Source organism: Mobula hypostoma, chromosome 24 (assembly GCF_963921235.1).
Source record: "Mobula hypostoma chromosome 24, sMobHyp1.1, whole genome shotgun sequence".
Classification (NCBI taxonomy): Eukaryota; Metazoa; Chordata; class Chondrichthyes; order Myliobatiformes; family Myliobatidae; genus Mobula; species Mobula hypostoma.
Window position 1 is genome coordinate 47,995,568 of NC_086120.1, and position 23,550 is coordinate 48,019,117.

The following is a 23,550-nucleotide window of genomic DNA, read 5'->3' on the forward strand; positions in this document are numbered from 1 at the left end:
AGCAGATTCACTTCATTTTCAAAACACTCATCAAGTGTCAGCACATAAATGAGAAAAAAGAATGACTGAAGCCTCATGGGATCCAAAGGTAACATCAGGACAGGACGCTAATACAATTCCTATTGGGTGTCCGTGTCTCTGTCCATCTGTCCGCCTGTCCATCTCCCCATTTGTGGCCATGAAATTACTTCAAGAACATGTACATGGGAGTGAACAGACTCTGCCCAACCTATTGAATTTCTTGAGCATTTTGTTAACAGACCTACGTTTTGTGGGATGAGGAGATCATACCTTAAATAAGCTTTTCTTCTCAGGGGTTGAAGGCTGTAACCTCCTATCTTCAGTTTGAGGGTCCTGCACCTTTTCAATGCCTGCTCCAAGCAGCTCATTTCTAAGTAATGCAGAATAAGCAAGTCCATCTATAAACAAAACACATTCACAGGAAATGTTAAATTTAAAGGATAGCACAATGTGAATACAAAATTTCTTACTTACTGCGTCTTACTGAAACATTTACCACATCACTTGTAAAGCTTTTATCCTGGACTATTTAGGATGAAGAATGTAAAGGATATTAAAATGCAAAAGCTGCATGATTTACCAATAATAAATCCTGTACAATAAACTCAAAATGCAGGTCATAGTGTTGCACTGCAGTAACATTATTTGTTACATAGTTCATTTGTTCATTGTTGGTGGCAACTCAGCGGATTCTCTGTTATCAGAGGCTTGAGTATGATGAGAATGAACTGAATGAAACATGTGAAAATGAAAATTTATTTATTCATTGAGATTTAGCGCAGAGAAGGGCCTTCGGCCACACCTCCCAGCAATCCCCCAATTTAATGCTAGCCTAATCATCGGGCATGCAGAGAACATAGAACACTACAGCACAGTACAGGCCCTCTTTGGAGCTTTAACCATAAAGGCAGGATAGTAATATACTCCTCTTAGAGTTCATGAATTTTCAAACCAAATTTCACGTTTATTAGATTTCAATATTTCATTTCTACAGTCAAGTTCTTTGAATTGAACACAGTACATTGTGATGGTCATAAAGCAAATGTGTAATACATTTGGTATTAATTACACATTGTAGGACTGAAGACCTGAGTATAATTTCCCCATAAATGTGCAAATAATTAAAATTAGTTTTATTTCTGTTAGATTAAAATGCCATAGTCAGCGTTGACAGAGGACAAACAATGTAACAGTTTGCTTACAAAATATGGGAAAATTAAGATTATGTTTAATGCCAAATAAAGCATTTTTTTTACAACTAGAGAGTAGCGAGATATTTTCACAGGAAACCTCACATCGGCTTGGCCGATGATTTGGGTTACACATATACGGTAGATATTATTTATAATGTAATGGAATTACACTACAAGTAAAAGGGCAACTCTGTGCTCTCTCTTGCAGGGGACTTCAAGGAATTCTGTAAGGAGTTTGTACATCCTCCTTGTGACCAAGCGGGTTTCCTTTGGGTGCTCTGGTTTCCTCCCATAGTCCAAAGGTGTACTGGGTGGGTAAATTGGTCATAGTAAATTGTACCGTATTAGGCTAGGGTTAAATTGGGGACTGCTGGGCAGCACGGCTTGAAGGACCAGAAGGTCCTATTCAGCACGGTAAGTCAATAAATAAAATCTTTGTTATTCTAGAAGTGGTTACTGTACATGAAATGTCTAAAAAAAATTTATATAGTATCAGAAGTTCAATCTACCTTTCAGCTACAGCTTGGTTCCTAGAGACAAGTACTCTGCACCAGGGCTTGTATATCAAACCTGAGACACAACATACAGGTGTTGGAACCAGTATGGTGTTGTCAGATTATTCTGTGCCTGCCAACAAGAGGCTCACAACCCATTAATACAAGAAGAAAATGGGCAAAACAAGTCAATTCCCCTGCACTCTTATACTTTATTAGTTTTTTAAAGTCCATATACAATCTGGAAACATGCCTAGTCCATATGTGTAAATACTACAGAACCACATACGTGAAAAATTAAAATATCTAAACAGGTACCAAACCTTTGCCAGTGTCAGATGTTACATCTTTTGCTTTTCTGTTTTGGCTAGGAGACTTTTCATTTTCCTAAAAGAGACAAGAAACAATCTATAGTGTCATAGAAAAATGGCCAAACCATTTAAAGTGCCTTGTCCCATCAACCTGCACCCGAACCATAACCCTCCATACACCTACCAATCCATGTACCTATCCAAACTACTGATAACAGTTGAAATCGAGCTCGTAAGCAACCTCTGAGAGATGGCTTTCCCTCAAGTTCCTCTCAAACTTTTCACCTTTTACATTTAACCCATGACCTCTAGTTGTAGTGTCACCCAACCTCAGTGATAAGAAGCCTGGTTACATTTGCCCCATTTCCACTGCTCTATCAAATTGCTCAATCTTCTAGAGTAGTGCTACACAGTTTGTGAACCCTGTAGATTTTTCTCTATTTCTGCATATGGCCTAAAATGCGATCAGATCGTCACACGTCCTAAAACTGGGTAAAGATAACCCAATTATATAAATAACACAAATGCCCACAAAACTGCTTCAACTCTGGGATGTTGGTGGGCTTCCTTGCATAAGCTGCCTGCTTCTGTTCCACAACCATTTCTATAGCATTAATATCAGGATTTTGACTTGGTCATTCCAAAACATGAGTTTTCTTCTTTTTAAACCATTCTATGTTGATTTGCTCATGCGTTTTGGATCACTGCCTTTTGCGTTATCCAACGTCTATTAAGCTTTAGGCTTACCTTGACATTCCTTTGCAAAATGTCTAAATACAATTTTGAATTCATTGTTCCTTCAATGAATGCAAGCTGTCCAGGCCCTGAGGCAGCAAAGCAGCCCCAAACCATGATGCTCCTTCCACCGTGCTTCACACTTGGGATGTGGTTTTGGTGTTGGTGTGCAGTATCCTTTTTCCTCTAAACATAGCAGTGTGCATTTCTGCCAAAAAGTTAAACTTTTGTATAATCTGTCCACAGAACATTGTCCCAGAAGCATTGTAGAACATCCAGGTGGTCTTTTGCAAACTTAAGACCTGCAGCAATGTTTTTTTGGAGAGCAGTAGTTTCTTCCGTGGTGTCCTTCCATGAACACCATTCTTGTTCAGTGTTTTTCTTATAGTGGACACATGAACAGAGACTTTAGCAAGTTCTGGAAATTTCTGCAGGTCTTTTGCTGCTACCCTTGGGTTCTTTTTCACCTCCTTCAGCATTGCATGCTGTGCTCTTGGTGTGATCTTTGCAGGACACCCACTCATATAGAGATTAGCAACAGTACTGGACCTCCTCCATTTATAGACAATTTTGGTTGCTGTGGACCGATGAATGCTCATTTCTTTAGAAATGCTTTTGTAGCCTTTTCCAGCCTCATGCACCTCTACAATTCTCCTCTTAAGGTCCTCTGAAAGTTGTTTTGATTGACGCATGGTGCACAAAAACAGATCTTTCTTGAGAATAGCAGTCTCTGTCAGTCACCTGACTTGATTTTTTTTTAATATATAGGGCAGGATACGTCTACAATCCACACCTCCAATCTCACTTCACTGATTGGAACACCTGACTCCAAATAGCTTCACATATTCTTTCCAACAAATACATGTAATATTGGATCACTTTTCTCAATAAATAAATGAACAAGTATAATTGTTTTGTATTATTTATTTATTTTAAAAAATCTAGCTTTAGGACTTATTTGAAGACCTGATCACATTTTAGGTCATATTTATTGAGAAATGGAGAAAATTCTACAGGGTTCACTAACTTTCTAGCACCACTGTACATTAGGTTATATTTTAGGTTATATATATTCAGTGCTGAGATCTTTAAATAGCATTGTCCTAGAAATAGCCTGCAGATCTAATGATGAATTATGATATCCAATATACACTTATCGCATGGGTGTTTTCTTTTGCCACAGACTGCCCATTGCTTTTCAGGTTACTGGTAAATGTACAATTCAGAATTGTTCACTACTGATAGGTAGGCCAGAATGTACAAACCAAGTGTGTAGTGTGTAGCCATGTACTTCTATTGTCCAGAGAAGATGGGATTTATTTAACAGAAACTTGGTTAATCAATTACGACAATGGCTTCTACTTATTCCATTCAGAAAAAGAACCTGGTAACTTCATTGAAATTAGAATGAAGAATCACATATCCAGGCTATATTTTCATCAAATGGATTCAGATGTAGTCGGTCAGTATTCTGAAGCCAATTATCACAGTAGCCTCTTGACTGGAGGGCTCAGTCATCACAGTCTACTCCTTAATGTACTTTTACCACCATTATATCTGCAAAACCAAATGATTATGAAAAGAACTTGCATTTATTCTGTGGAAGTTTATACTCCAGTTAGCAGCTGCTCTTGATGGAATAAAGCGGTCACCACTTTTACTTGGTGATGATACTGGTGAATTGGAAGGTGTTAATGTTCTTCTAACTTCTGATATCTGCAAAAAAAAAATCAAAAAAAGGAAAATGACATTAAGTTCAAGCCAAACTGTTTCAAAATGTGTTTTTGTAGTAAAGCTGTAGAGTAATTAAATTTAATAGCTTTATACTGCCTTATATTAACTACTACTTAATTTTTAACATTTGATTCGTGTTCAAAAAACCTGAACATTTAATTACTGCAATTCAATGAATTCTGGAAAAAAGCAGTAACTGAACTTCTGTTCAGAGAAAATAGTTAATATTCTAGTCATTTTCCAAATGGGAAATAGGATTTATAACCAATACACATTTTCCCTTATTAACAGGAATTGTTTACAATTAGCAAAAAAGATGGGATATCAATTGAAATGGGCAAAAAGTCCTATTTGGAAAAGGATGATAATTTCTGATTCAGGTTCCTGACCTAAAATGCCAATCCTTCCTTTGGCATTTATCCTCCAGAAGATTATTTTTCTGCACAAGTTTGCAAGCATTTTCAGTCTTTGCTCTTGAAAGAATTGACCCAAGTTTTAAAACCATTCCCTCCAACCCTTCACTAACCACCACAAAGACAATTGGCTTTCTTTCAACAACTCTTCCTGATTAACATTTTAATAAAGAAAGATTACACTAACTATACTTATAGAGCTAAGTATGATTCAGGTAATTCTATGCTAGACCAGCTGAATGCACAATATCCAAAGAGCGACACTTGTATGTTGACAATACTCCAGCTATGGTATGAGTGGTGTATGTAGAGTAACTGGTTACACATTTACTTTCTAGTATTCCTGTCTTTTAAATACAAAGGCAAGAATTTGGTTATTGCTTTAGACTTTTCAAATGCTTTCACCATTTTAGCAGCATTTTCTTCCATTAACTTTTAGTCAAAATGGACAAAGGCATAATGCTAACACAAAAAATACAGGTTGACCACCTGTATTTGACCACAGGTCCAATCTGGCAATTGGTAATCCAGTTCCACCACTGGTTTGGACATAATTTTCAACCAGCCTAATTTTAAATTTCCCATGTCGCTGCACCAACCCATATCACTGTTTTGGTGGTGCCATTAGAATCAGTTGTTGACACGATCTTTAAAAGAAGCAAGACGTTCCTCTGTATTTATTTTTATAACCTCTGCTTTTCCAGCCCCAGTCATGTCTTCATTGAATAAAGGAAGTGCTTTAGTGTTGTAAAGCGTAAATACCATACATGATCTATACAAGATTGGAGTATTGCGCAGGTGCGACAGGAGCATTCTTGCGCAAGTCTGGCGAAGAGCTTTAAAAACCCAGTCTTTATAAAAGAGAAAAATCGCCTAGTGGAACGGTCATCGGAGTAGTCTGATGAGTAGTAAGGCTTTGGCTCGTCAGGGCTTTGGCAAGAACAGGCAGGGACAAGGTAAGTTCATTCCTTTTCTTATTTCAATTAACTCAAAAGAGAACAGGGGTGTCTCTACAGAGCCAGTGTTCTGTTCAGGGTGTCAGATGTGGGATTTCCAGGAGACTAGTAGCCTCCTTGATGGCCACAACTGCAACAGGTGCATCAAGATGCAGCTCCTTAGAGACCATGTTTGGGTACTGGAGCTGTAGCTCGAAGACCTTCAGCTTCTTAGGGAAAGCGAAGCACTGATAGCAGGAGGCAGAGCAGAGTGATGATGGCGCTAAACGGCGACTCCTTTGCTTGCATCTTCAGAAACAGCTCCATTTCCATCTTTAACATCTTTATTTTTCCCTTTCAGGGTTCTTTTGAAGACCCTGACCTGGAGTTGCACGCCAACATCGGTTCTTTGCGGGAATGGGACCCGCTTTCGGGGTTTCATAACTGGCCATTGTTCGGCATACCAAGGGCTCAGCCTAAGAGTTCAAAGGTACAATTTAATGTCAGAGAAATGTGTACAATATACATCCTGAAATGCTTTTTCTTCGCAACCATCCACGAAAACAGAGGAATGCCCCAAGAATGAACGAGTTAAATGTTAGAACCCCAAAGACCCCCCAGAGTCCATCTCAGGTTTGGAAGCCTAGGATCTCAGGGCTCTGCAGACAGGCGAATCGAGGGTCTGTGTCACGGCAGGAGACACGTCTGTGTCACGGCAGGAGACACGTCTGTGTCATTGGGGGGAGTCGAAATATCTAAAGCAGTGTGCCTGGAGACCTGAGATCTTTGAGATCTTCAGGCACAGAGCTCTGAACAAACCAATGTAACAGACTTTTAACATCGTAAACCAGTGAGTTGTTTGTTATGTCACCCCGCTCGCTGCGAAAACAGAGAGACCTCCTCCTTCCTTACTAGGGAGAGAGAGGGAGGGCCTGTGGTATGTTGTACACTCGGTGAAACATGAAGTCTCTGAGTACTCATTGGTGGGTGCCAATGCTTCTTTTTGCCGGTGAGGGGAGGGGGAATTGTTGCTTGCTGCCACTTACGCACAGGAGAGAGGGGTTCTGGGGGGGGTTCTGGGGTGCCAACATTTAACTGTCATTCATTCTTTGGGACACTCCTCTGTTTTCGTGGATGGTTGTGAAGAAAAAGCATTTCAGGATGTATATTGTACACATTTCTCTGACATTAAATTGAACCTTTGATAAACAGGAACTTCAGGGAGCTTTTCCGTGGACTGTCACCTTGTCGTGGTGGAAAAGCTTGTGTGGTTCTGTGATCCCGAGAGCGATGCCGTCTGGAGCTATGCTCCTGGTAGGGTCACCCATGGTGGTAAGGTCGAGGGTGAGATCCCTGACAAAGAACAATCCAACCAAGACCTCAACGGTGGAATAGGTGGACAAAGTTACTTTGAACTCAATGGCTGTGAAGGCCGTCACGACAATTTGAGCAAAAAAAATCCATCAGCTTCAATCGTCGTGGCTTCCTTGCCATTGGAATCAGTTGGTTAATTTGTGAAGTATCGTGTGCTTCTTGGAGTGCAACATCAAGCACACGTTAAACAAATACACGCACAGGCGTCTTCACTCTGTGGGCCACTTCTTCAGAACAGAGACCATCATCCTCGACCTCGAGGGACAGCCACGACAATGACGGCTTCAGGGAGGTAGTCACCCTAAGGCTACAGGAGACAGATAAATGAGTGAGTCAGGAGAGGGAAGGAAGAACATCAGATAGTAGAGAGCACCTCTGTGGCCATCCCACTCAATGGGGACCTATCTGCTGGAGGGTGTGAGAGAGATACCTACCTGGGGGAAGGAAGTAACAGTGGCCATGCCTCTGGCACTGAGTCTGGTCCTGTGGCTCAGAAGCGTAGGGAACTGAAGAGGATGGCAGGTGGCTCTGGGAATAGTTCACAAGGCACAGGACAGGTACATGCCACAGGGGAAGAAGTTTTCAAAATTCAACAAAAGGCAACTAAAAAAAGCTATGTAAAAAGATGAAACATGAGGACAAACTAGCCGATAATATAAAGCAGGGTACTCAGAAGTTTTTTTTCCCCCAATTATATAAAGAGTAAAAGGGAGAAGAGAGTTGATATTGGACCATTGGGAAATGATGCTGGTGAGGTCGTAATGGGGACAAAGAAATGGCAGATGAACTTAACGGGTACTTTGTATCTGTCTTCACTGTGGAAGACACCAGCAGTGTGCTGAAATCTGTGAGCGTCTGGAAGCAAGAGTAAATGCCATTGCTATTATAAAGGAAAAAGTGCACAGCAAACTCAAAGGTCTTAAGGAGGATAAGTCACCTGGACCAGATGGACTACATTCCAGAGTCCTGAAAGAGATTAAGAGTCAAGAGGTTAAGAGATGCTGAAGAGATAACGGATGCATTGGTCGTGATCTTTCTCTTGATTCTGGCATGGTCCCAGAGGACTGGAAAATAGCAAATGTCACACTCTTTAAGAATAGAGGAAGATAAAAGAAAGTAAATTTTAGGCCAGTTAGCCTAACCTCAGTGGTTGGGAAAGTGATGGCGTCTATTATTAAGGATGAGGTTTTGGGGTACTTGGAGACAAATGATAAAATAAATCAAAGTCAACATGGGTTCTGTATTGGGAAATCTTGCCTGACAAATCTGTCAGAATTCTTCAAGAAAGTAACAACCAGGGTGGACAAAGGGATAGGCAGTGGATGTCATTTACTTGGATTTTCAGAAGGCATTTAATAATAAGGTGTCACACATGAGGCTGCTTAACAAGATAAAGTCCTCTGGCGTTACAGGAAAGATACTGGCCTGGTTAGAGGAAGGGCTGACAGGCAGGAGGCAGCGAGTGGGAATAAAGGGGACCTTTTCTGGTTGACTGCCAGTGACTAGTGGTGTTCCTCAGGGGTCAGTATTGGGACCGCTACTTGTCACATTGTTTGTCAAGGGTTTGGATAATGGAATTGATGGCTTTGTGGCAAAGTTTGCGGATGATACGAAGATAGGCAGTGCTGAGGAAGCAATGCGAGTGGAGCAAGACTTCGACAAATTGGAAGAATGGGTAAAAAGAAATGGCAGATGAAATATAGAGTCGGGAAATGCATGACGATGCATTTTGGTAAAAGGAACAATTGTGCGGACTATTATCTAAATAGCGAGAAGGTTCAAACATCAGAGGTGCAGAGGGAATTGCTCTTCATATGACAAGCCAATTAACCCTGGAATCATTTTCGTGAATCTCCTTTCAGCCTTCTCCAGTTCAGCACACTGTAAGATAAGGCTGCTCAAAATACTACAAATGAGGCTTCACCAGTGCTTTATAAAGTCTCAACATTACATCCTTGCTTTTATATTCTAGTCCTCCTGAAATGAATGCCTTCCTCCCCACAGACTCAACCTGCAAATTAGCCTTTAGGAAATCCTGCACAAGCACTCCCAAGTCCCTTTGTGTCTCAGTTTTTTGTATCTCTCTTCATTTAGAAGACAGTGAACTCTTTCATTTCATCTACCAAAGTGCATGACCATACACTTCCCGACACTGTATGCATCTGGCATTTTTTTGTGTATTCTTCTAATCCAAGTCCTTCTGTAGCCTCTCTACTTCCTCAACTACCTGCCCCGCAAACTATCTTCATATAATCTGCAAACTTTACAACAAAGCCATCAATTCCATCATTCAAATTATTTATATATAACAAAAAGAATCAGCCCCTATACAGACCACTAGTCACCGGCAGTCAGGCAGAAAAGGCTCCATTTATTCCCACTCTTTGCCTCCTGCCAATCAGCCAGGGCTTTATCCATGCTAGAATCTTTCCTGTAATACCTGTAGCTTGTTAAGGCTGATTTATACTTGTGCGTACTAGCTTACGCAGTAGCCTTACGCAAGTGGGCTACGCCCTTGTGAGCATTTATACTTGTGCATTGGTGTGTCTGCGTCTCTCTGCAATTCACCGCCAAAACGCTAGTTGGCGGTGGAGTTTCTTTGCCAGTGTGTTGAGTTTCTTCGTGTTGAAACTCAACACGAAGAAACTCAAACTTCAAACAATGGCAACTGAAACTGGAGGGTGAATTTTCTGTGCTTGTCCGGCCACTAAGAGAGACACGCACGAGGAAATGCATTTCCAGATTTTTCAGATGTCGGCAGGTAGATTTGACGATTTGGTTCATCGTCTCCCACCACTTATTTTGTATCAGTGTACGCACAGTATACTCAGAGACTGGCAATCACCAATCAAGTTTTAGCTTCAGGTGGAAGTCAACAGGCTGTAGCAGCTAGCTACAAACTGGCGTCAAGCACAGGGTCCTCCATAATTTCGGAGGTCTGTAAAGCTTTATGGAAAGCATTGCAGCCAGAGTTCCTTCCCTGCCCTTCAGTCGCCCAAATGGAAGCTATTGCGGCGTAGAAGGAAATGCGATGCTACCAAGCGGACCAATCACAGTTGTTGCGGTCTGCGTCGCCGCGACACGTAGTAACATTTTTGGGGAGGTGCACGTCAGGCTACGGCATAGGGTATGCGGCTACGCCGTCAATTTGACGCACAAGTATAAATTGGGCTTTAGGCAGCTTCATGTGTGGCACCTTGTCAGATGCCTTCTGAAAATCCAAGTAAACAGCATCAACTGTTTCTCCTTTGTCTATCCTGCTTGTTATTTCTTCAAAGAATTCCAACAGATTTGTCAGGCAAGATCTTCCCTTGAGGAAACCATGCCGACTGTGGCCTATTTCATCATGTGCCTCCCGGTATCCTGAGTCCTCATCCTTAATGATTGACTCCAACATCTTCTCAACCACTGAAGGCAGACTAACTGGTCTATAGTTTTTCTTCTGCCCCTCTCCTTTCTTGAAGATTGGAGTGATATTTGCAAATTTCCAGTCTTCTGGAACCATTCCAGAATCTCATTTCTTGAAAGATCATTACTAATGCCTTCACAATCCCTCAGAATGCTGGTGTGCACACCATCTGGTCCAGGTGACTTATCTACTTTCAGTTTTCAAAGAACTTTCTCCCCAGAATGGTAACTTCACACATTTCATGACCCCTGAGACCTGGAACTTCCACCATATTGTTAGTATCTTCCACAGGGAAGACTGATGCAAAATACTTATACAGTTTGTCTGTAATTTCTTTGTCCCTTATTATTACCTCTCCAGCATCATTCTCCCTTGGTCCAATATCCATTCTTGCCTCGCTTTTACACTTTATCTGAAGAAACATTTCGTATCCTCTTTAATATTATTGGCTAGCTTACTTTCATATTCCATCTTTACCTTAGTGACTTTTTTAGTTGCCTTCTGATGATTTTTAAAAGCATCCCAATTCTGTAACTTCCAAATAATCTTTGCTCTATTATATGTGCCCTTCCTGCGGCTTTTATGTTGGCTTTGACTTCTCTTGTTAGCCACAGTTGTGTCATCTTGCCTTTAGTGTGCTTCCACCTTGGCATGCGTATATCCTGTGTCTTCCAAATTGTTTCCAGAAATTCCAGCCATTGCTGCTCTGCCATTATCCCTGCCAGTGTTCTTTTCCAATCAATTCTGGCCAACTCCTCTCTCATGACTCTGTAATTCCCTTTAATCACTGCAATACTGAGACACCTAACGTTAGCTTCTCATTCTCAAATTTCAGGATGAATTTGATCATATTATGATCACTTCCTCTTCCGGGTTCTTTTACCTTAAGCTCTCTAATCAATTTATTTCATTGCACAACACCCAATCCTGAATAGCTGAATAAGAAGGCCAAAACTGCACACAATGCTCTAAGTGTGGTATAATGAGTGCCTTACAGAGCCTCAACACCCCGGCCCTGCTCTTACATTCAATACCTCCAGAAATGAATGCCAACAATGCATGTGCCTTCTTCACCACTGACTCAACCTGGAGATTAACTTTAGGGTATCCTGCACAAGGCCTCCCAAGTCCCTTTGCGTCTCTGCATTTTGAATTCTCTTCCCATCTAAATAGTAGTCTGCCCGTTTATTTCTTCCAAAGTGCATGACAATAAACTTTCCAACATTGTATTTCATTTGCCTCTTCTTTGCCTATTCCCCTACACTATTTAAGTCTCTCTCCAGTCTGTTTCCACAACACTACCCGCTCCTCCACCTATCTTTGTATCATCAGCAAATTTAGCCACAAATCTATTAATCCCATTGTCCAAATTATTGACATACATGATTGATAATCATTGAGCCTCAAGGATATAGGATCACCAACAGATTATAAGGTATTAAAAGATCATATCACCGTATTAGGGTGCTCTAATGCTGCAGGAACTCACAGACGTAAGTTGTCAGTCATTGGCAAAGGATTACATCCCAGAAGTTTCAAAGGTATGAAATAATTTCCAGTAATTCACCATGCCAATTAGCCGGCCGGTGGCGTAGTGGCATCAGCGCCGGACTTCGGAGCAAAGGCTCCCAAGTTTGAATCCAGCCGGCTGCCTTGCACGCTTTGCATCCGTGCTGGGTTGAGCGTTGAGCTAGCAACTCGGCCTCGTAAAAATGAGAAAGCCTGCTAGAAAAAAAAGCACCGTCACGACAGCGTCCCGATGACTCCGCTTGGAGTTAGGGGCTTCCTTCTTCTTCACCGTGCCAATAAAAACAGGGTGGATTACATTGAACATTACTTTAACACAAATGGTACTTACACAAGGAACTGTATTTTCATTCTGAACATTAATTTGTCGTAAAAGACGCCTTTCATAGTCTTGATCCATAATTAGAGGAGAAAAATGACAGTAGTTTTCCAAAGATATCAGCTCTGAAATCAGGAAAGAGAAGTCATTTCTTAAAAGCAAATACAAGCTTTTGGCCATGTTGTGTGATTTCTGTGCCAACAGCACTGAGGATAAATCTGGGCAATTCTACAGCAACAGCACCGAGGATAAACCAATGGATATTCTGATAAATCATTCTTTGCATATTTTCTAACAAAAGAGGGTTGAACTGAAATGCCTTCTCACCCTCTTTCCATAGATATCGCCACATCCACACACTTGTAATATTTTTATTTCAGATTTCCAACAACTGTTACTCAGTATGTAATGTGTTGCCTTGTTTACATAGCCATCTTCAGCAGGAGTGATGTAAACATGATCCCAGATATCAACAACCTGCCACACACAACACAACACTGAGTTCCCACCCTGGGGCCATGCCCTCGACACCTTTTATTCACCAATTCCAACCCACTCAAACACACAGAGCCAAGCACTGTGACTCACCCCGGGACTGTAGCCCAGACACCAGGTACCTGCCAGAGCCAGGCACACCCTCACCTTCCAACACTATCACTGCCCCAGGGGCTGTACCGCGTACACCAACTACCCACCAGCACCAAGCACAGTCAGAACCTCTGGCACAGGGCATCCCCCAAGACTGAGTGGTAACCCAGACACCAAGTACCTGCCGAGACCAGGTTCACCATTGTCCCCAACACCAGGTACACAACAAACCCACAGAGCCCAGCACAGTGTCCCACCCTGGGGCTGTATCCCCAACATCAGGGCCTAGCCACACATGGAGAGAACAGCACTGTGATCCACTCTGGGGCAATATCCGCAACACCAGGTACCCACCACAAACAGAGTCCAACAACGTGACCCATCCTGGAACTGTAGCCCAGACACTGGGTACCTCAAATACAAATCCAAGTTCGGGTTCAATTATCATTCTACAGTACATGAACACAGCCAAACAAAAGAGCATTACTCTAAGGGCCAAGCTGCAAAACAAATGTAATGCTCTGGTTCACATTTTTACAGTGTTGCTGTACGTATTTCATTTAGCAGTTCTGCAAAAGCAGTCTGTACTGTTTCCAGCTTGTTTGGGTTATTGTTGGAGATAAGAGGTGAGAAGAAATGTGTGCCATCCAATTAGGATGGTTGAGTTAAGAGGAGGTTTCTCTGGTGAGGGACACTGAGGTTGGGCTTGGGGCTTTTGTACGAGAGGAGAGAAGCGGTCGTAGGATTCTACCTGAAGCAGGACCGTGATTCGACGAAGCCAGGGACGAGATTGATTGAGGATCAGTGCCTATGGAGAAACTTTGAGCACCAATACACATTTGACTGTTTCACCAAAATGGGCCCTTTTCATTTTCTTGTTCTTTTCTTTACTAATCCTTTAGCCAAATTAAGATTCATAAATATAATCTCTTAATTGTATGCAGTGGACTGTCTGTTATTTCCTGGCACTAATTTGTAGTCGTGTAGCAAATTACACAGCACCCACACAAACAGGGCTTTGGGGCGGGAAGGCGCCTCAGTCTCACTGGTTTGGCGGGGGCCGGAGGTTGTCTTCCCTAGAACATCAGTCACACACAGCAAATATAGTTATGATCAACACACACACCGGCATGATGACTCACCCGGGGAGCATACCTTGTACAACAGCTAGCCATGACACACATAGCCACCACGTTACCTGCCACAGACCGAACCTTTTCCCCTCCCCTGGTTACTGTTCCCAGTCCTACAGCCCCGCTGACTGATCCCACATACACTTTTCTCCCCTGGTAACCGGAACTGGTCCCACACACATTCCCCTCCCCTGATAACCGGACATAGTCCCACACACTTTCCCGTCCCCTGGTTACTGGACCCACACACACACCCCTCCCTTACTGGACCTGGTCCCACACACACTCCCCTTCCAGACCTGGTCCCACACACAGTCCCCTCCATTGTTGACCGGTCCCACACACACTCCCCTCCCCTGTTGACCAGTCCCACACCCACTCCCCTCCCCTACCAGACCTGGTCCTACACACACGCTCCCCTCCCTACTGACTGGTCCCACACACACTCCCCTCTCCTACCGGACCTGGCCCTACACACTTTCCCCTCCCCTGTTGACCGGCTCCACACACACTCCCCTCCCCTGCTGACCAGTCCCACACACACTCCCCTCACCTGCTGATCGGTCCCACACACACTCCCCTTCCCTGGTCACCGGACCTGGTCCTACACACACTCCCCTCTCCTACCGGACCTGGTCCCACACACACTCCCCTCTTCTACCGGACCTGGCCCCACACACTTTCCCCTCCCCTGTTGACCGGCCCCACACACAGTCCCCTCCCCTGTTGACCAGTCCCACACCCACTCCCCTCCCCTACCAGACCTGGTCCTACACACACGCTCCCCTCCCTACTGACTGGTCCCACACACACTCCCCTCTCCTACCGGACCTGGCCCCACACACTTTCCCCTCCCCTGCTGACCGGCTCCACACACACTCCCCTCCCCTGCTGACCAGTCCCACACACACTCCCCTCCCCTGCTGACCGGTCCCACACACACTCCCCTCCCCTGGTCACTGGACCTGGTCCCACACACACTCCCCTCTCCTACCGGATCTGGCCCCACATACTTTCCCCTGCCCTGTTGACCGGCCCCACACACAGTCCCCTCCACTGTTGACCGGCCCCACACACAGTCCCCTCCACTGTTGACCGGCCCCACACACACTCCCCTCCCCTGGTCACTAGACCCGGTCCCACACACTGTCCCCTCCCCTGCTGACCGGACCCGGTCCCACACACAGTCCCCTACCCCCCCAGTTACCTGCGGCCCGGCTCCGAGGCTCAGCCCAGCCTTCCGCACAACATGGCTTCCCTCCTTCCGGCGGCCCGACCGTTACCTTTGTGACGTCACTGGAATTCAAACCGGCGCAGGAAGTGCGCCGTTGCCACGGAGACATACAGGACTCCGCCGATCAGCCGCCTGACGGCGGGTTCCCTTGGCAACGTGACGCCTGTCGTATTTGCCGACTCTCATTTGGACTTTGATCTTCAGTGAGTCCGGCTCCGATCGCTTGGTCGGCGGCAAGCGCAGGGATGCTAGCAGGGCTATTTCCGGGTCAGTGGACGGCGAGGATTTCCGGCCCCGAGTATGGCGGAGGCGGCGGTGCCGTTGCTGTTCTTGCTGCTGTCGCTGCTCGCCAGGCGCCGGGCCGTGCGGGTTGCTGCGGGCACCGGCAGGAGGAGCGACGCGTGGCGCAGGCTGCGCATCAGGCGCTACTTCCAGCAGCGACAGAAGAAGATGACTTTGGTAAGGGGAGGGGTGGCGACGGCCCGACTCCCCTGCCCGCCGTTACCGGGGCGACGGCCCGACTCCCCTGCCCGCCGTTACCGGGGCGACGGCCCGACTCCCCCGCCCGCCGTTCCCGGCCCGACTCCCCTCCCCGCCGTTACCGGCCTGACTCCCCCGCCCGCCGTTACCGGGGCGACGGCCCGACTCTCCGCACTTAGAAACGAACGTCTCCAGACCATCCGAGATGAATTTACCGGCTGCAGTCACCTTGTGCTGGTTGGGAACGGGTCCTTTTCCAAATCACCCCTCACCCCTGCGGCTCAACAACCCAGAAGAGGTGGTGTCGGGTCAAACAGCGCAGGGAGGGCCGAACAGACACTCTGAGTCAGTGAGGCCAGCAGATGTCCTTTCGCTCTCCCATCACAGCAGCTTTGTGGCATCCTCTCCTTTCCCAGCGTTAACCAATTCGGGTGACGAATGTATGTGGACGCACGAAGAGAGGGATAGACATAGACATAGACTCGAGGAATTTATCAGCTCAGTACACACAAAGCACTATGTGCTATGTAGCTATGGAACTCAATAGACAGTCAAAATTTCGGGCTGAGACCCTTCACCAGGTCCTGCTGAATTCCTCCAGCAGTTTGTGTGTGATGCTCTTGATTTGCAGCGTCTGCAGAATCTCTTGTGTTTATGACTCTGCAGTTCGGGCAGTTCCCGCCACCTGTATTGCCTGATCTGTGGAGTTCCTCCCTCAGTTTTGTTTGTCTTGCTCCAGATTTTAGTATGGAATAAACTGCCAGATTGCTGGATTTGGATTTATTTTCGCCGTTTAAGAATAAATTGGATAAGTACATGGACGAGAGGGATATGGAGAGCCATGGTCCAGGTGCAGGATGATGGAACTAGGCAGAATAACATTTTGGCACAGAATAGATGGGCTGAAGGACCTGTTTCTGTGTTGTGCTCTCTGACTCCAGCAGCTGCAGGCTCGCTTCTGGTTTCGAAACGGAAACCTGCCACAACTTGGGCGCTCAGCGTTCAAGACACTGGGGGAACTAGCGGATCAGGCAGCAAAGACCAGTCAGCATTTCAGGGTGAAACCCTTCACCTGATCTGAAAGATAGAGGGAACGTAGTTATGCCCATCACCCCTACTGGGTTATAGGCCACCAGCAGCTTGCCAGAGCCCTCTTTCAAGTTGTCCCCAGGTGTAGCCCATCTCCTTGGTGTCAGCCTCAGGGTTGCGTTGCCAGACGTTCTTTGGCCCGCCTCTCTCCTGCATTCTCTGGGGATTCCATGTTAACGCTTGCCTGGTGATGTTGGTACTTGGCTTACGCAGCGTGACCTTTCCATTCCCATCTTCTTTTCCTTAATTCTTTTTCCATGTCCCAGTGGTGGTTCTGGATGATAGAATGGTGACCAGCCCTGCAGCTTCCACAGAATTCCACACGACTGCATAACTATTCCAGGCGAGAAGCCTTCCTCTCCCAGGAATGAGGTTGACATTTAGCTGGGGGTTTTTAATGGATGGGGTTGTTAGCCCCGTGTCCAACCCTGCTTTCACTGCTGGGTTTGGGACCATCTGTGGCTGAGTTCAGAAGCGAGTTAGCCAGTGTAAAAAGCTGGAGCAAGAACTGGCGGTTGATAGGTGTAGGTCCAACTGAGATGGGGTTGACAGGCAGGTGAGGGTCAGAAGCTGGGAGGTGGTAGGGCCAAAGATGATATAATCTTACCCAAAATGTCACCTGTCCATTTTTCTCCACAGGTGCTGCCTTGCCCGCTGATTTTCTCCAGCGCTTCGTGTATTACTCCGGATTCCAGCAGCTGCAGTCACTTGTGTCTCCACTCTAAATTGGGGACTGCCTGCGAGACAGTCGGAACAGACAGCCAGGAGTACTTGCCTTCCCAGGCAGATCCATGTTGTCAGAATGAATGGTAACCTTGGTGGTTCTTTGCTTGGATCTATTTCAGTCAAAATCTCAAATCTACTAGAAAGAGAAAAAAGCAAATCCACTGATACCCTTTGAAATATTCCAACACTACAAATGGGATTAAGATTTACAATTGTAATCCGATCAGAATTATTAGGAATATTGAATGTTACTGGAAACAGAGACAAATAGAAGTTGCAGTGTTTTGGGGGTAATAAGACAAGTGTTTCAGACGAGATGTATTGATCCAAGTACTTGTACCTAGAGCTAAGGATCTGGCCTCCTCTACTGCCATGATGAGGTTGAACTCGGGTTGGAGGAGCAACACCTCATATACCGTCTGGGTGGTCTCCAGCCCCTTGGTAGGAACAACGGATTCTCCAACTTCCGGTAATTCCCTCCCCCTCCCTTCCCCTATCCCTATGTCACTGCCCCCTCCCCCAGCTGCCTATCACCTCCCTCATGGTTCCGCCTCCTTCTTCTACCCATTGTGTTTTCCCCTATTCCTTCTTCACCTTTCCTGCCTATCACCTCCCTGCCTCCCCTCTCCCACCCCTTTATCTTTCCCCTTACTGGTTTTTCACCTGGAACCTACCAGCCTTCTCCTTCCCACCCTCCCCCCACCTTCTTTATAGAGCCTCTGCCCCCTCCCTCTACAGTCCTGACGAAGGGTTCCGGCCCGAAACGTTGACTGATCTTTTCCACGGATGCTGCCCGACCTGCTGAGTCCCTCCAGCGTGTTGTGAATGTACCTACAGCTGATGGGCAAAATAGGCAAATGTGTTTAAACAATTCTGGAACTGGGTTTGTCTTGATCAAATGATGAATCAGAATCAGGTTTAATATCACTGGCGTATGTTGCACATTTGTTGCTTTGTGGCAGCAGTACAGTGCAATATGTAATAATAAAAAACTATAAATTACAAAAAGAAATATATATTAAGATATAAATTAAGTAGTATAAAAGGAGAGCAACAAAAAAAAAGTAGTGTACATGGATTCATTGTCCATTCAGAAATCTGATGGTGGAGGGGAAGAGCCCATTCCTGAAGTGTTGGTGTGTGTGTCTTCAGGCTCCTGTATCTCCTTCCTGATGGTAGCAATGAGAAGAGGGCACGTCATGGGTGATGGAGGTCCTTAATGCTGGATGTAGCCTTTTTGAGGCATCACCTTTTGAAGATGTCCTCGATGCTGGGGAGGCCAGTGCCCATGATGGAGCTGGCTGAGTTTACAACTTTCTGCAGCTTTTTCCGATCTGTGAGGAGAGGCCCCTTTCCTGTCCATTACCAGTGCGTCTCCTCTGTTTTAGCATTTGTCTTTATTATCTAAGAATTATGCAGCATGAGATTTACTTGCTACTCTCATTTAGGATAGATTCAGATGCGTTTAGTTATCAGATGTACATCAAAACATACAAGTAAATGTGTTTTTTACCTTAACCTAAGAACATGCTGGAGGCAGTCTGAAGTCACCACACATTCTGGCGGCAACAAAGCATGTCTACAATATTCAGCAGAACGACACGGAACACAGCAAACAATAGCAAAACAAGCTATGTTCATCCCAGTTATGCATGTACACAGTTCTCTGAACCCAGGATAGGCTATCTTAGGCTTCCAGCCTCCAGTGGACTTGGGGCTTTGCAGATATTGGGCTGATTTCCCCAGCAGACCTGCAGAGATTTGCAGACTCAGGGCTCCAGTATAGAATCCATGATGATAATGATCAGTAGATAAAAAGGGCAGAGTGATGATGAGGATATTGGATAGATCAGTTCTGAGTGCTGGTTGTCTTGTATCCAACGATGACAGGGAACCTGTGTGGGAGAGTTTTTAAAGTGGAGAAGCCACTGCAATGAGGCAGTTCCACTCCTTCGACCTCAGAAGTCCAGATCCAGTGAGACGTGTAGTTGTCACAACTGGCGTTTTCCTTGATTGCAGTGGGTGACCATGACTTCTTCTGCGCCTCGAAATGCTCTTTGCTCTCCATTAAGCATCGCAGAACAGTCTTCCTGGTTATTGGATCTCACTGTAGGTCTATTTATTTTAACAGTTAAATAAGTTGGTTTTGTGGAGGTTTTCTTCCGAAATTGTATGTAACCCGGATTTTTTCTTCTCCTGTAAAATATTGTTGGCAAAACAGGAGAGATCTTTGTTGCAGTTTGCTGCACAACCTATGATGACCCGAAAGTAATTCCGTCTGATACTGAGTGCCTGAAATGGAAAGTGTTCAACATTGAATGAAATCATTGCCAATGTTTTCTTTTGCATGCTAAGCTCAGAATTGAAGGACACCCCTTCAAAATAGAGATGAGGAGGAATGTCTTTAGCCAGAGGATGTCGAATCTGAGGAATTCATTACCACAAATGGTTGTGGAGGCCAAGTCATTGGGTATATTTAAAGCAGAGATTGACAGGTTCATGGTTAGTAAGGGTATCAAAGGTTATGGGGTGAAAGCCTTTCCTCCTCATTTCTGGGGAAAATAGTCATTGTGTATATCTAAAGTGGAGATTGATTGGTTCTTGATTAGTTGTGGGGAGAAGGCAGGAGAATGGGATTGAGAGGGATAGTAAATCAGCCATAATGATGGAGCCGACTTGATGGGCTGAATGGCCTAATTCTGCTCCTATTGCTTATGGTCTAATGATACCTTAAGACAGGAACTAGCTGTAATAAGAACTCCCTTCAAAATATAGTTTTATATAAAAAATACATCAAATCCTGCAGTATTTTTGTATGTTTAAGGTTAGTGCAACCATAGTGGTTAGCACGATGCCATTACAGCTTGGGGCATTCCGGAGTTTAAATTCCAGCACCGTCTCTAAGGAATTTTGTACATTATCCCCAGGACTGTGTGGGTTTCCTCCCACAGTCCAAAGATGTACCGGTTAATTGGTCAGTGTAAGTTGTTATGTGATTAGGCTTGGGTTAGGTAGGTGGGTTGCTCGGTGGTATGGCTCATTTGACACTGTATCTCTAAATGCATATACTTATATTGTAAAGATTTTACTCTTTGTCTGCAGATGGTGCTGGCACGTGGAGGTGGTATCTGTAACTGCTGCACAAGAACCTGGTGTAAACCGAGAGACTCAGAATGGTGGGAACATGTGGTTTTGAAGGAATTTCAACTTAGTGATTGGTTGGAAAATTTCAGAATGTCTGCGGAAACTTTTTTTCACACCTGTAACAAACTGAAGCCCAGGGTTTCTCACCTACGTATCGTGCTGCCCCTCGAAAAGAGGGTTGTGGTGGCACTTTGGCGACTTGCTACAAACGTGGAATATAGAACTATTAGCCATTTGTTTGGGATAGGCCATTCAACCATGTGTAAATGTGTAAGGGAGGTATGTCATGCCATTGTATCTCTTCTCAAACCGTTGTACCTCAGGCTGTCTTCTGATGGAGAATTTGAAACTGGGGCTCAGGTGTTAGGCAGCAAGTGGAATTTCCCCCCGTGTGCTGCTGCTAATGATCATTGCTACATCCCATCATAGCTCCTGCCCAGTACAGTATCACAAAAATTGTTTGAATACAAAGTGGTGGCATTCTGTTTTACAATGTGTTGTTGATGACTCTGGGAAGTTCAGGGTTGTGTGTACTGGATTTTCCGGTAGTTCTCTCAATACAGAACTTCTGAGGAATTCTGTTCTGTGGAGAATGGCTACTAAAAAATTATTGTTCCCTGACTGTTCAAAAACCATTACAGGCTATTCTGCATATCCACTGCATCAATGGGTTCTGAAGCCATATTCAGAAACTGAAACGTTAACACCCCATCAACTTGTGTTTAAGTCAAACTCAGACTTTAATAGATGATGCATTTAGACAGCTCAAGGCACGTTGGCAGTGTCTCCTGAAGAGGAACGATTGTAGCCTTGAGCTAGAACCAACGATGATCATTGCCTTTTGCGTACTTCACAATGTCTGTGAGAAACATTGTGACAGTTTTAACAGTGAATGGCTGAGTGTTCTTGGGCAGGAGGAATTTCCTCAACCAAACCAAATTATGTCAGATAGAACAGTTGACAGTCAAGCTGAAGAAATCTGTGAGGTATTGTCTGTTTACTTCATAGGTCTACAGAACAGAAAGTTATATTTTAGTTGCAGAACTTTTTAGAAATTGTAAATATTTTTCAATACAGATATTGAATACAGGAACGTCATGATATTATGTTATGACGTAATTACAATAAAACTCCAGTTAACAGATGATGTCTCCTCGTTATGGTGACAAAACATTTGTAAGTAAATTGCCAGGACTGGAGAACAACTCAACCCAATAATAAAACTCCCATTTGCCTCAATTATTGCAGTTAAAGCTTTTGTATTTGTTGTGTACAAATGACATTTTGCAATAATTTGGTTAAACAATCATTAATAGATTTTTATATTTGGTTCAGAGAAAAAATGTACATCAGAACCAGGTTTATCACTGTTACCGTGAAATTTATTGTTGTGTGGTAGCAGTTGAGTGCAAGCACAAAATACAAACAGTGCAATAAGAGAGCAAAATAGTGATGTAGTGATCATTGACCATTCAGAATTCTGACAGCAGAGGGGAAGGCGCAGTACCTAAAACACTGAGGTTGTGTCTTCAGGCTCCTGTAGCTCTTACTTGATGGTAGCAATGAGAAGAGGCCAGGACCCGGGTGACGAGGGTAACAATGAGAAGCGGGCATGTCCCGGGTAATGAGGGTCCTTTCTCATGACCTGGGTGATGGGGGTCTTTCATCATGTCTGGGGTGATGACAGTCCCTTATCATGTCCTGGGTGATGGGGGTCTTTCATCATGTCTGGGGTCATGACAGTCCCTTATCATGTCCTGGGTGACGAGGGTAGCAATGAGAAGAGAGCATGCCCTGGGTGATGATGGTCTTTCATCATGTCGGGTGATGACAGTCCCTTATCATGTCCTGGATGATGGGGGTCTTTCGTCATGTCGGGGGTGATGATGGTAGCAGTGAGAAGAGGGCATGTCCTGGGTAATGAGGGTCCTTTCTCATAACCTGGGTGATTGTGGTCCTTTATCATGTATCTGCTTTTATATAAAAAAGGGAAAGTTGCATTAGTTGAGATCTAAATATGGTAGAAGTGCATGACAGTAAATTGCTTTTGTCTGAGGTTTGATGAATTTCTGAGGTGATGAAAGCCTTGGAGGAAAGGGGGATTGGAGACAGGTCCTTCCAGGTGAGCCAACACTTCACCTGCAAATCTGGGGTCGTCTATTGTGTCTGGGCCTCCTCTACATTGGTGAAACCCATCATAAATTGGGGGACCGCTTTGTTGAGCACCTCCGCTCCATCTGCCAAAAGCAGAACTTCCCAGTGAACAAACATCTTAATTCCAATTCCCATTCCTGGTCTTACATGTTGGTCCACGGTCTCCTCTTGTGCCACGATGAGGTAACCCTCAGGATGGAGGGGCAACGCTTTATATTTCATGGAGGCTGCCTTCATCGTCGCCAGTGACTTTAAAAGAGTGTCACTGACTAAAGTCTCTCCGAAGCCTTGTCAACACATCCAGGTGAGCACACAGGGAGTTAGCATACTCGACCACTGCTACTCTCCCTTCCGCAACACTTACAAAGCGCTCCTCTGTCTGCCATTCGGAAAATTGGATCACTTCTCCGTCTTGCTGCTGCCAAGGTACAGGCAGAAGCTGAAACAAGAGATGGCCATAGTTAAAACTGTCCGCTGTTGGTCTGACCAAACGGCCTCCATGCTACAGGGTTGCTTTGATGAAGTGAACTGGAATGT

The 23,550-nt window shown here is 44.7% G+C and overlaps 1 protein-coding gene across 1 annotated transcript in view; it reads right to left on the minus strand.

The window, feature by feature from the left end:
• The window catches only part of fzr1a (fizzy/cell division cycle 20 related 1a), a 55,289-nt gene extending 39,615 nt beyond the window's left edge, over positions 1 to 15,674 (minus strand). The window contains exons 1-5 of the mRNA XM_063031994.1: positions 15,394 to 15,674; positions 12,478 to 12,590; positions 4,345 to 4,470; positions 2,032 to 2,095; positions 292 to 419 (exon numbers count right to left, since the gene is read on the minus strand). Coding sequence (XP_062888064.1) covers positions 292 to 419; positions 2,032 to 2,095; positions 4,345 to 4,470; positions 12,478 to 12,590; positions 15,394 to 15,529 — 567 coding nt within the window. The 5' untranslated portion in view covers positions 15,530 to 15,674. The remainder of the gene's footprint in view (positions 1 to 291; positions 420 to 2,031; positions 2,096 to 4,344; positions 4,471 to 12,477; positions 12,591 to 15,393) is intronic.
• Between the last annotated feature and the right edge of the window lie 7,876 nt (positions 15,675 to 23,550).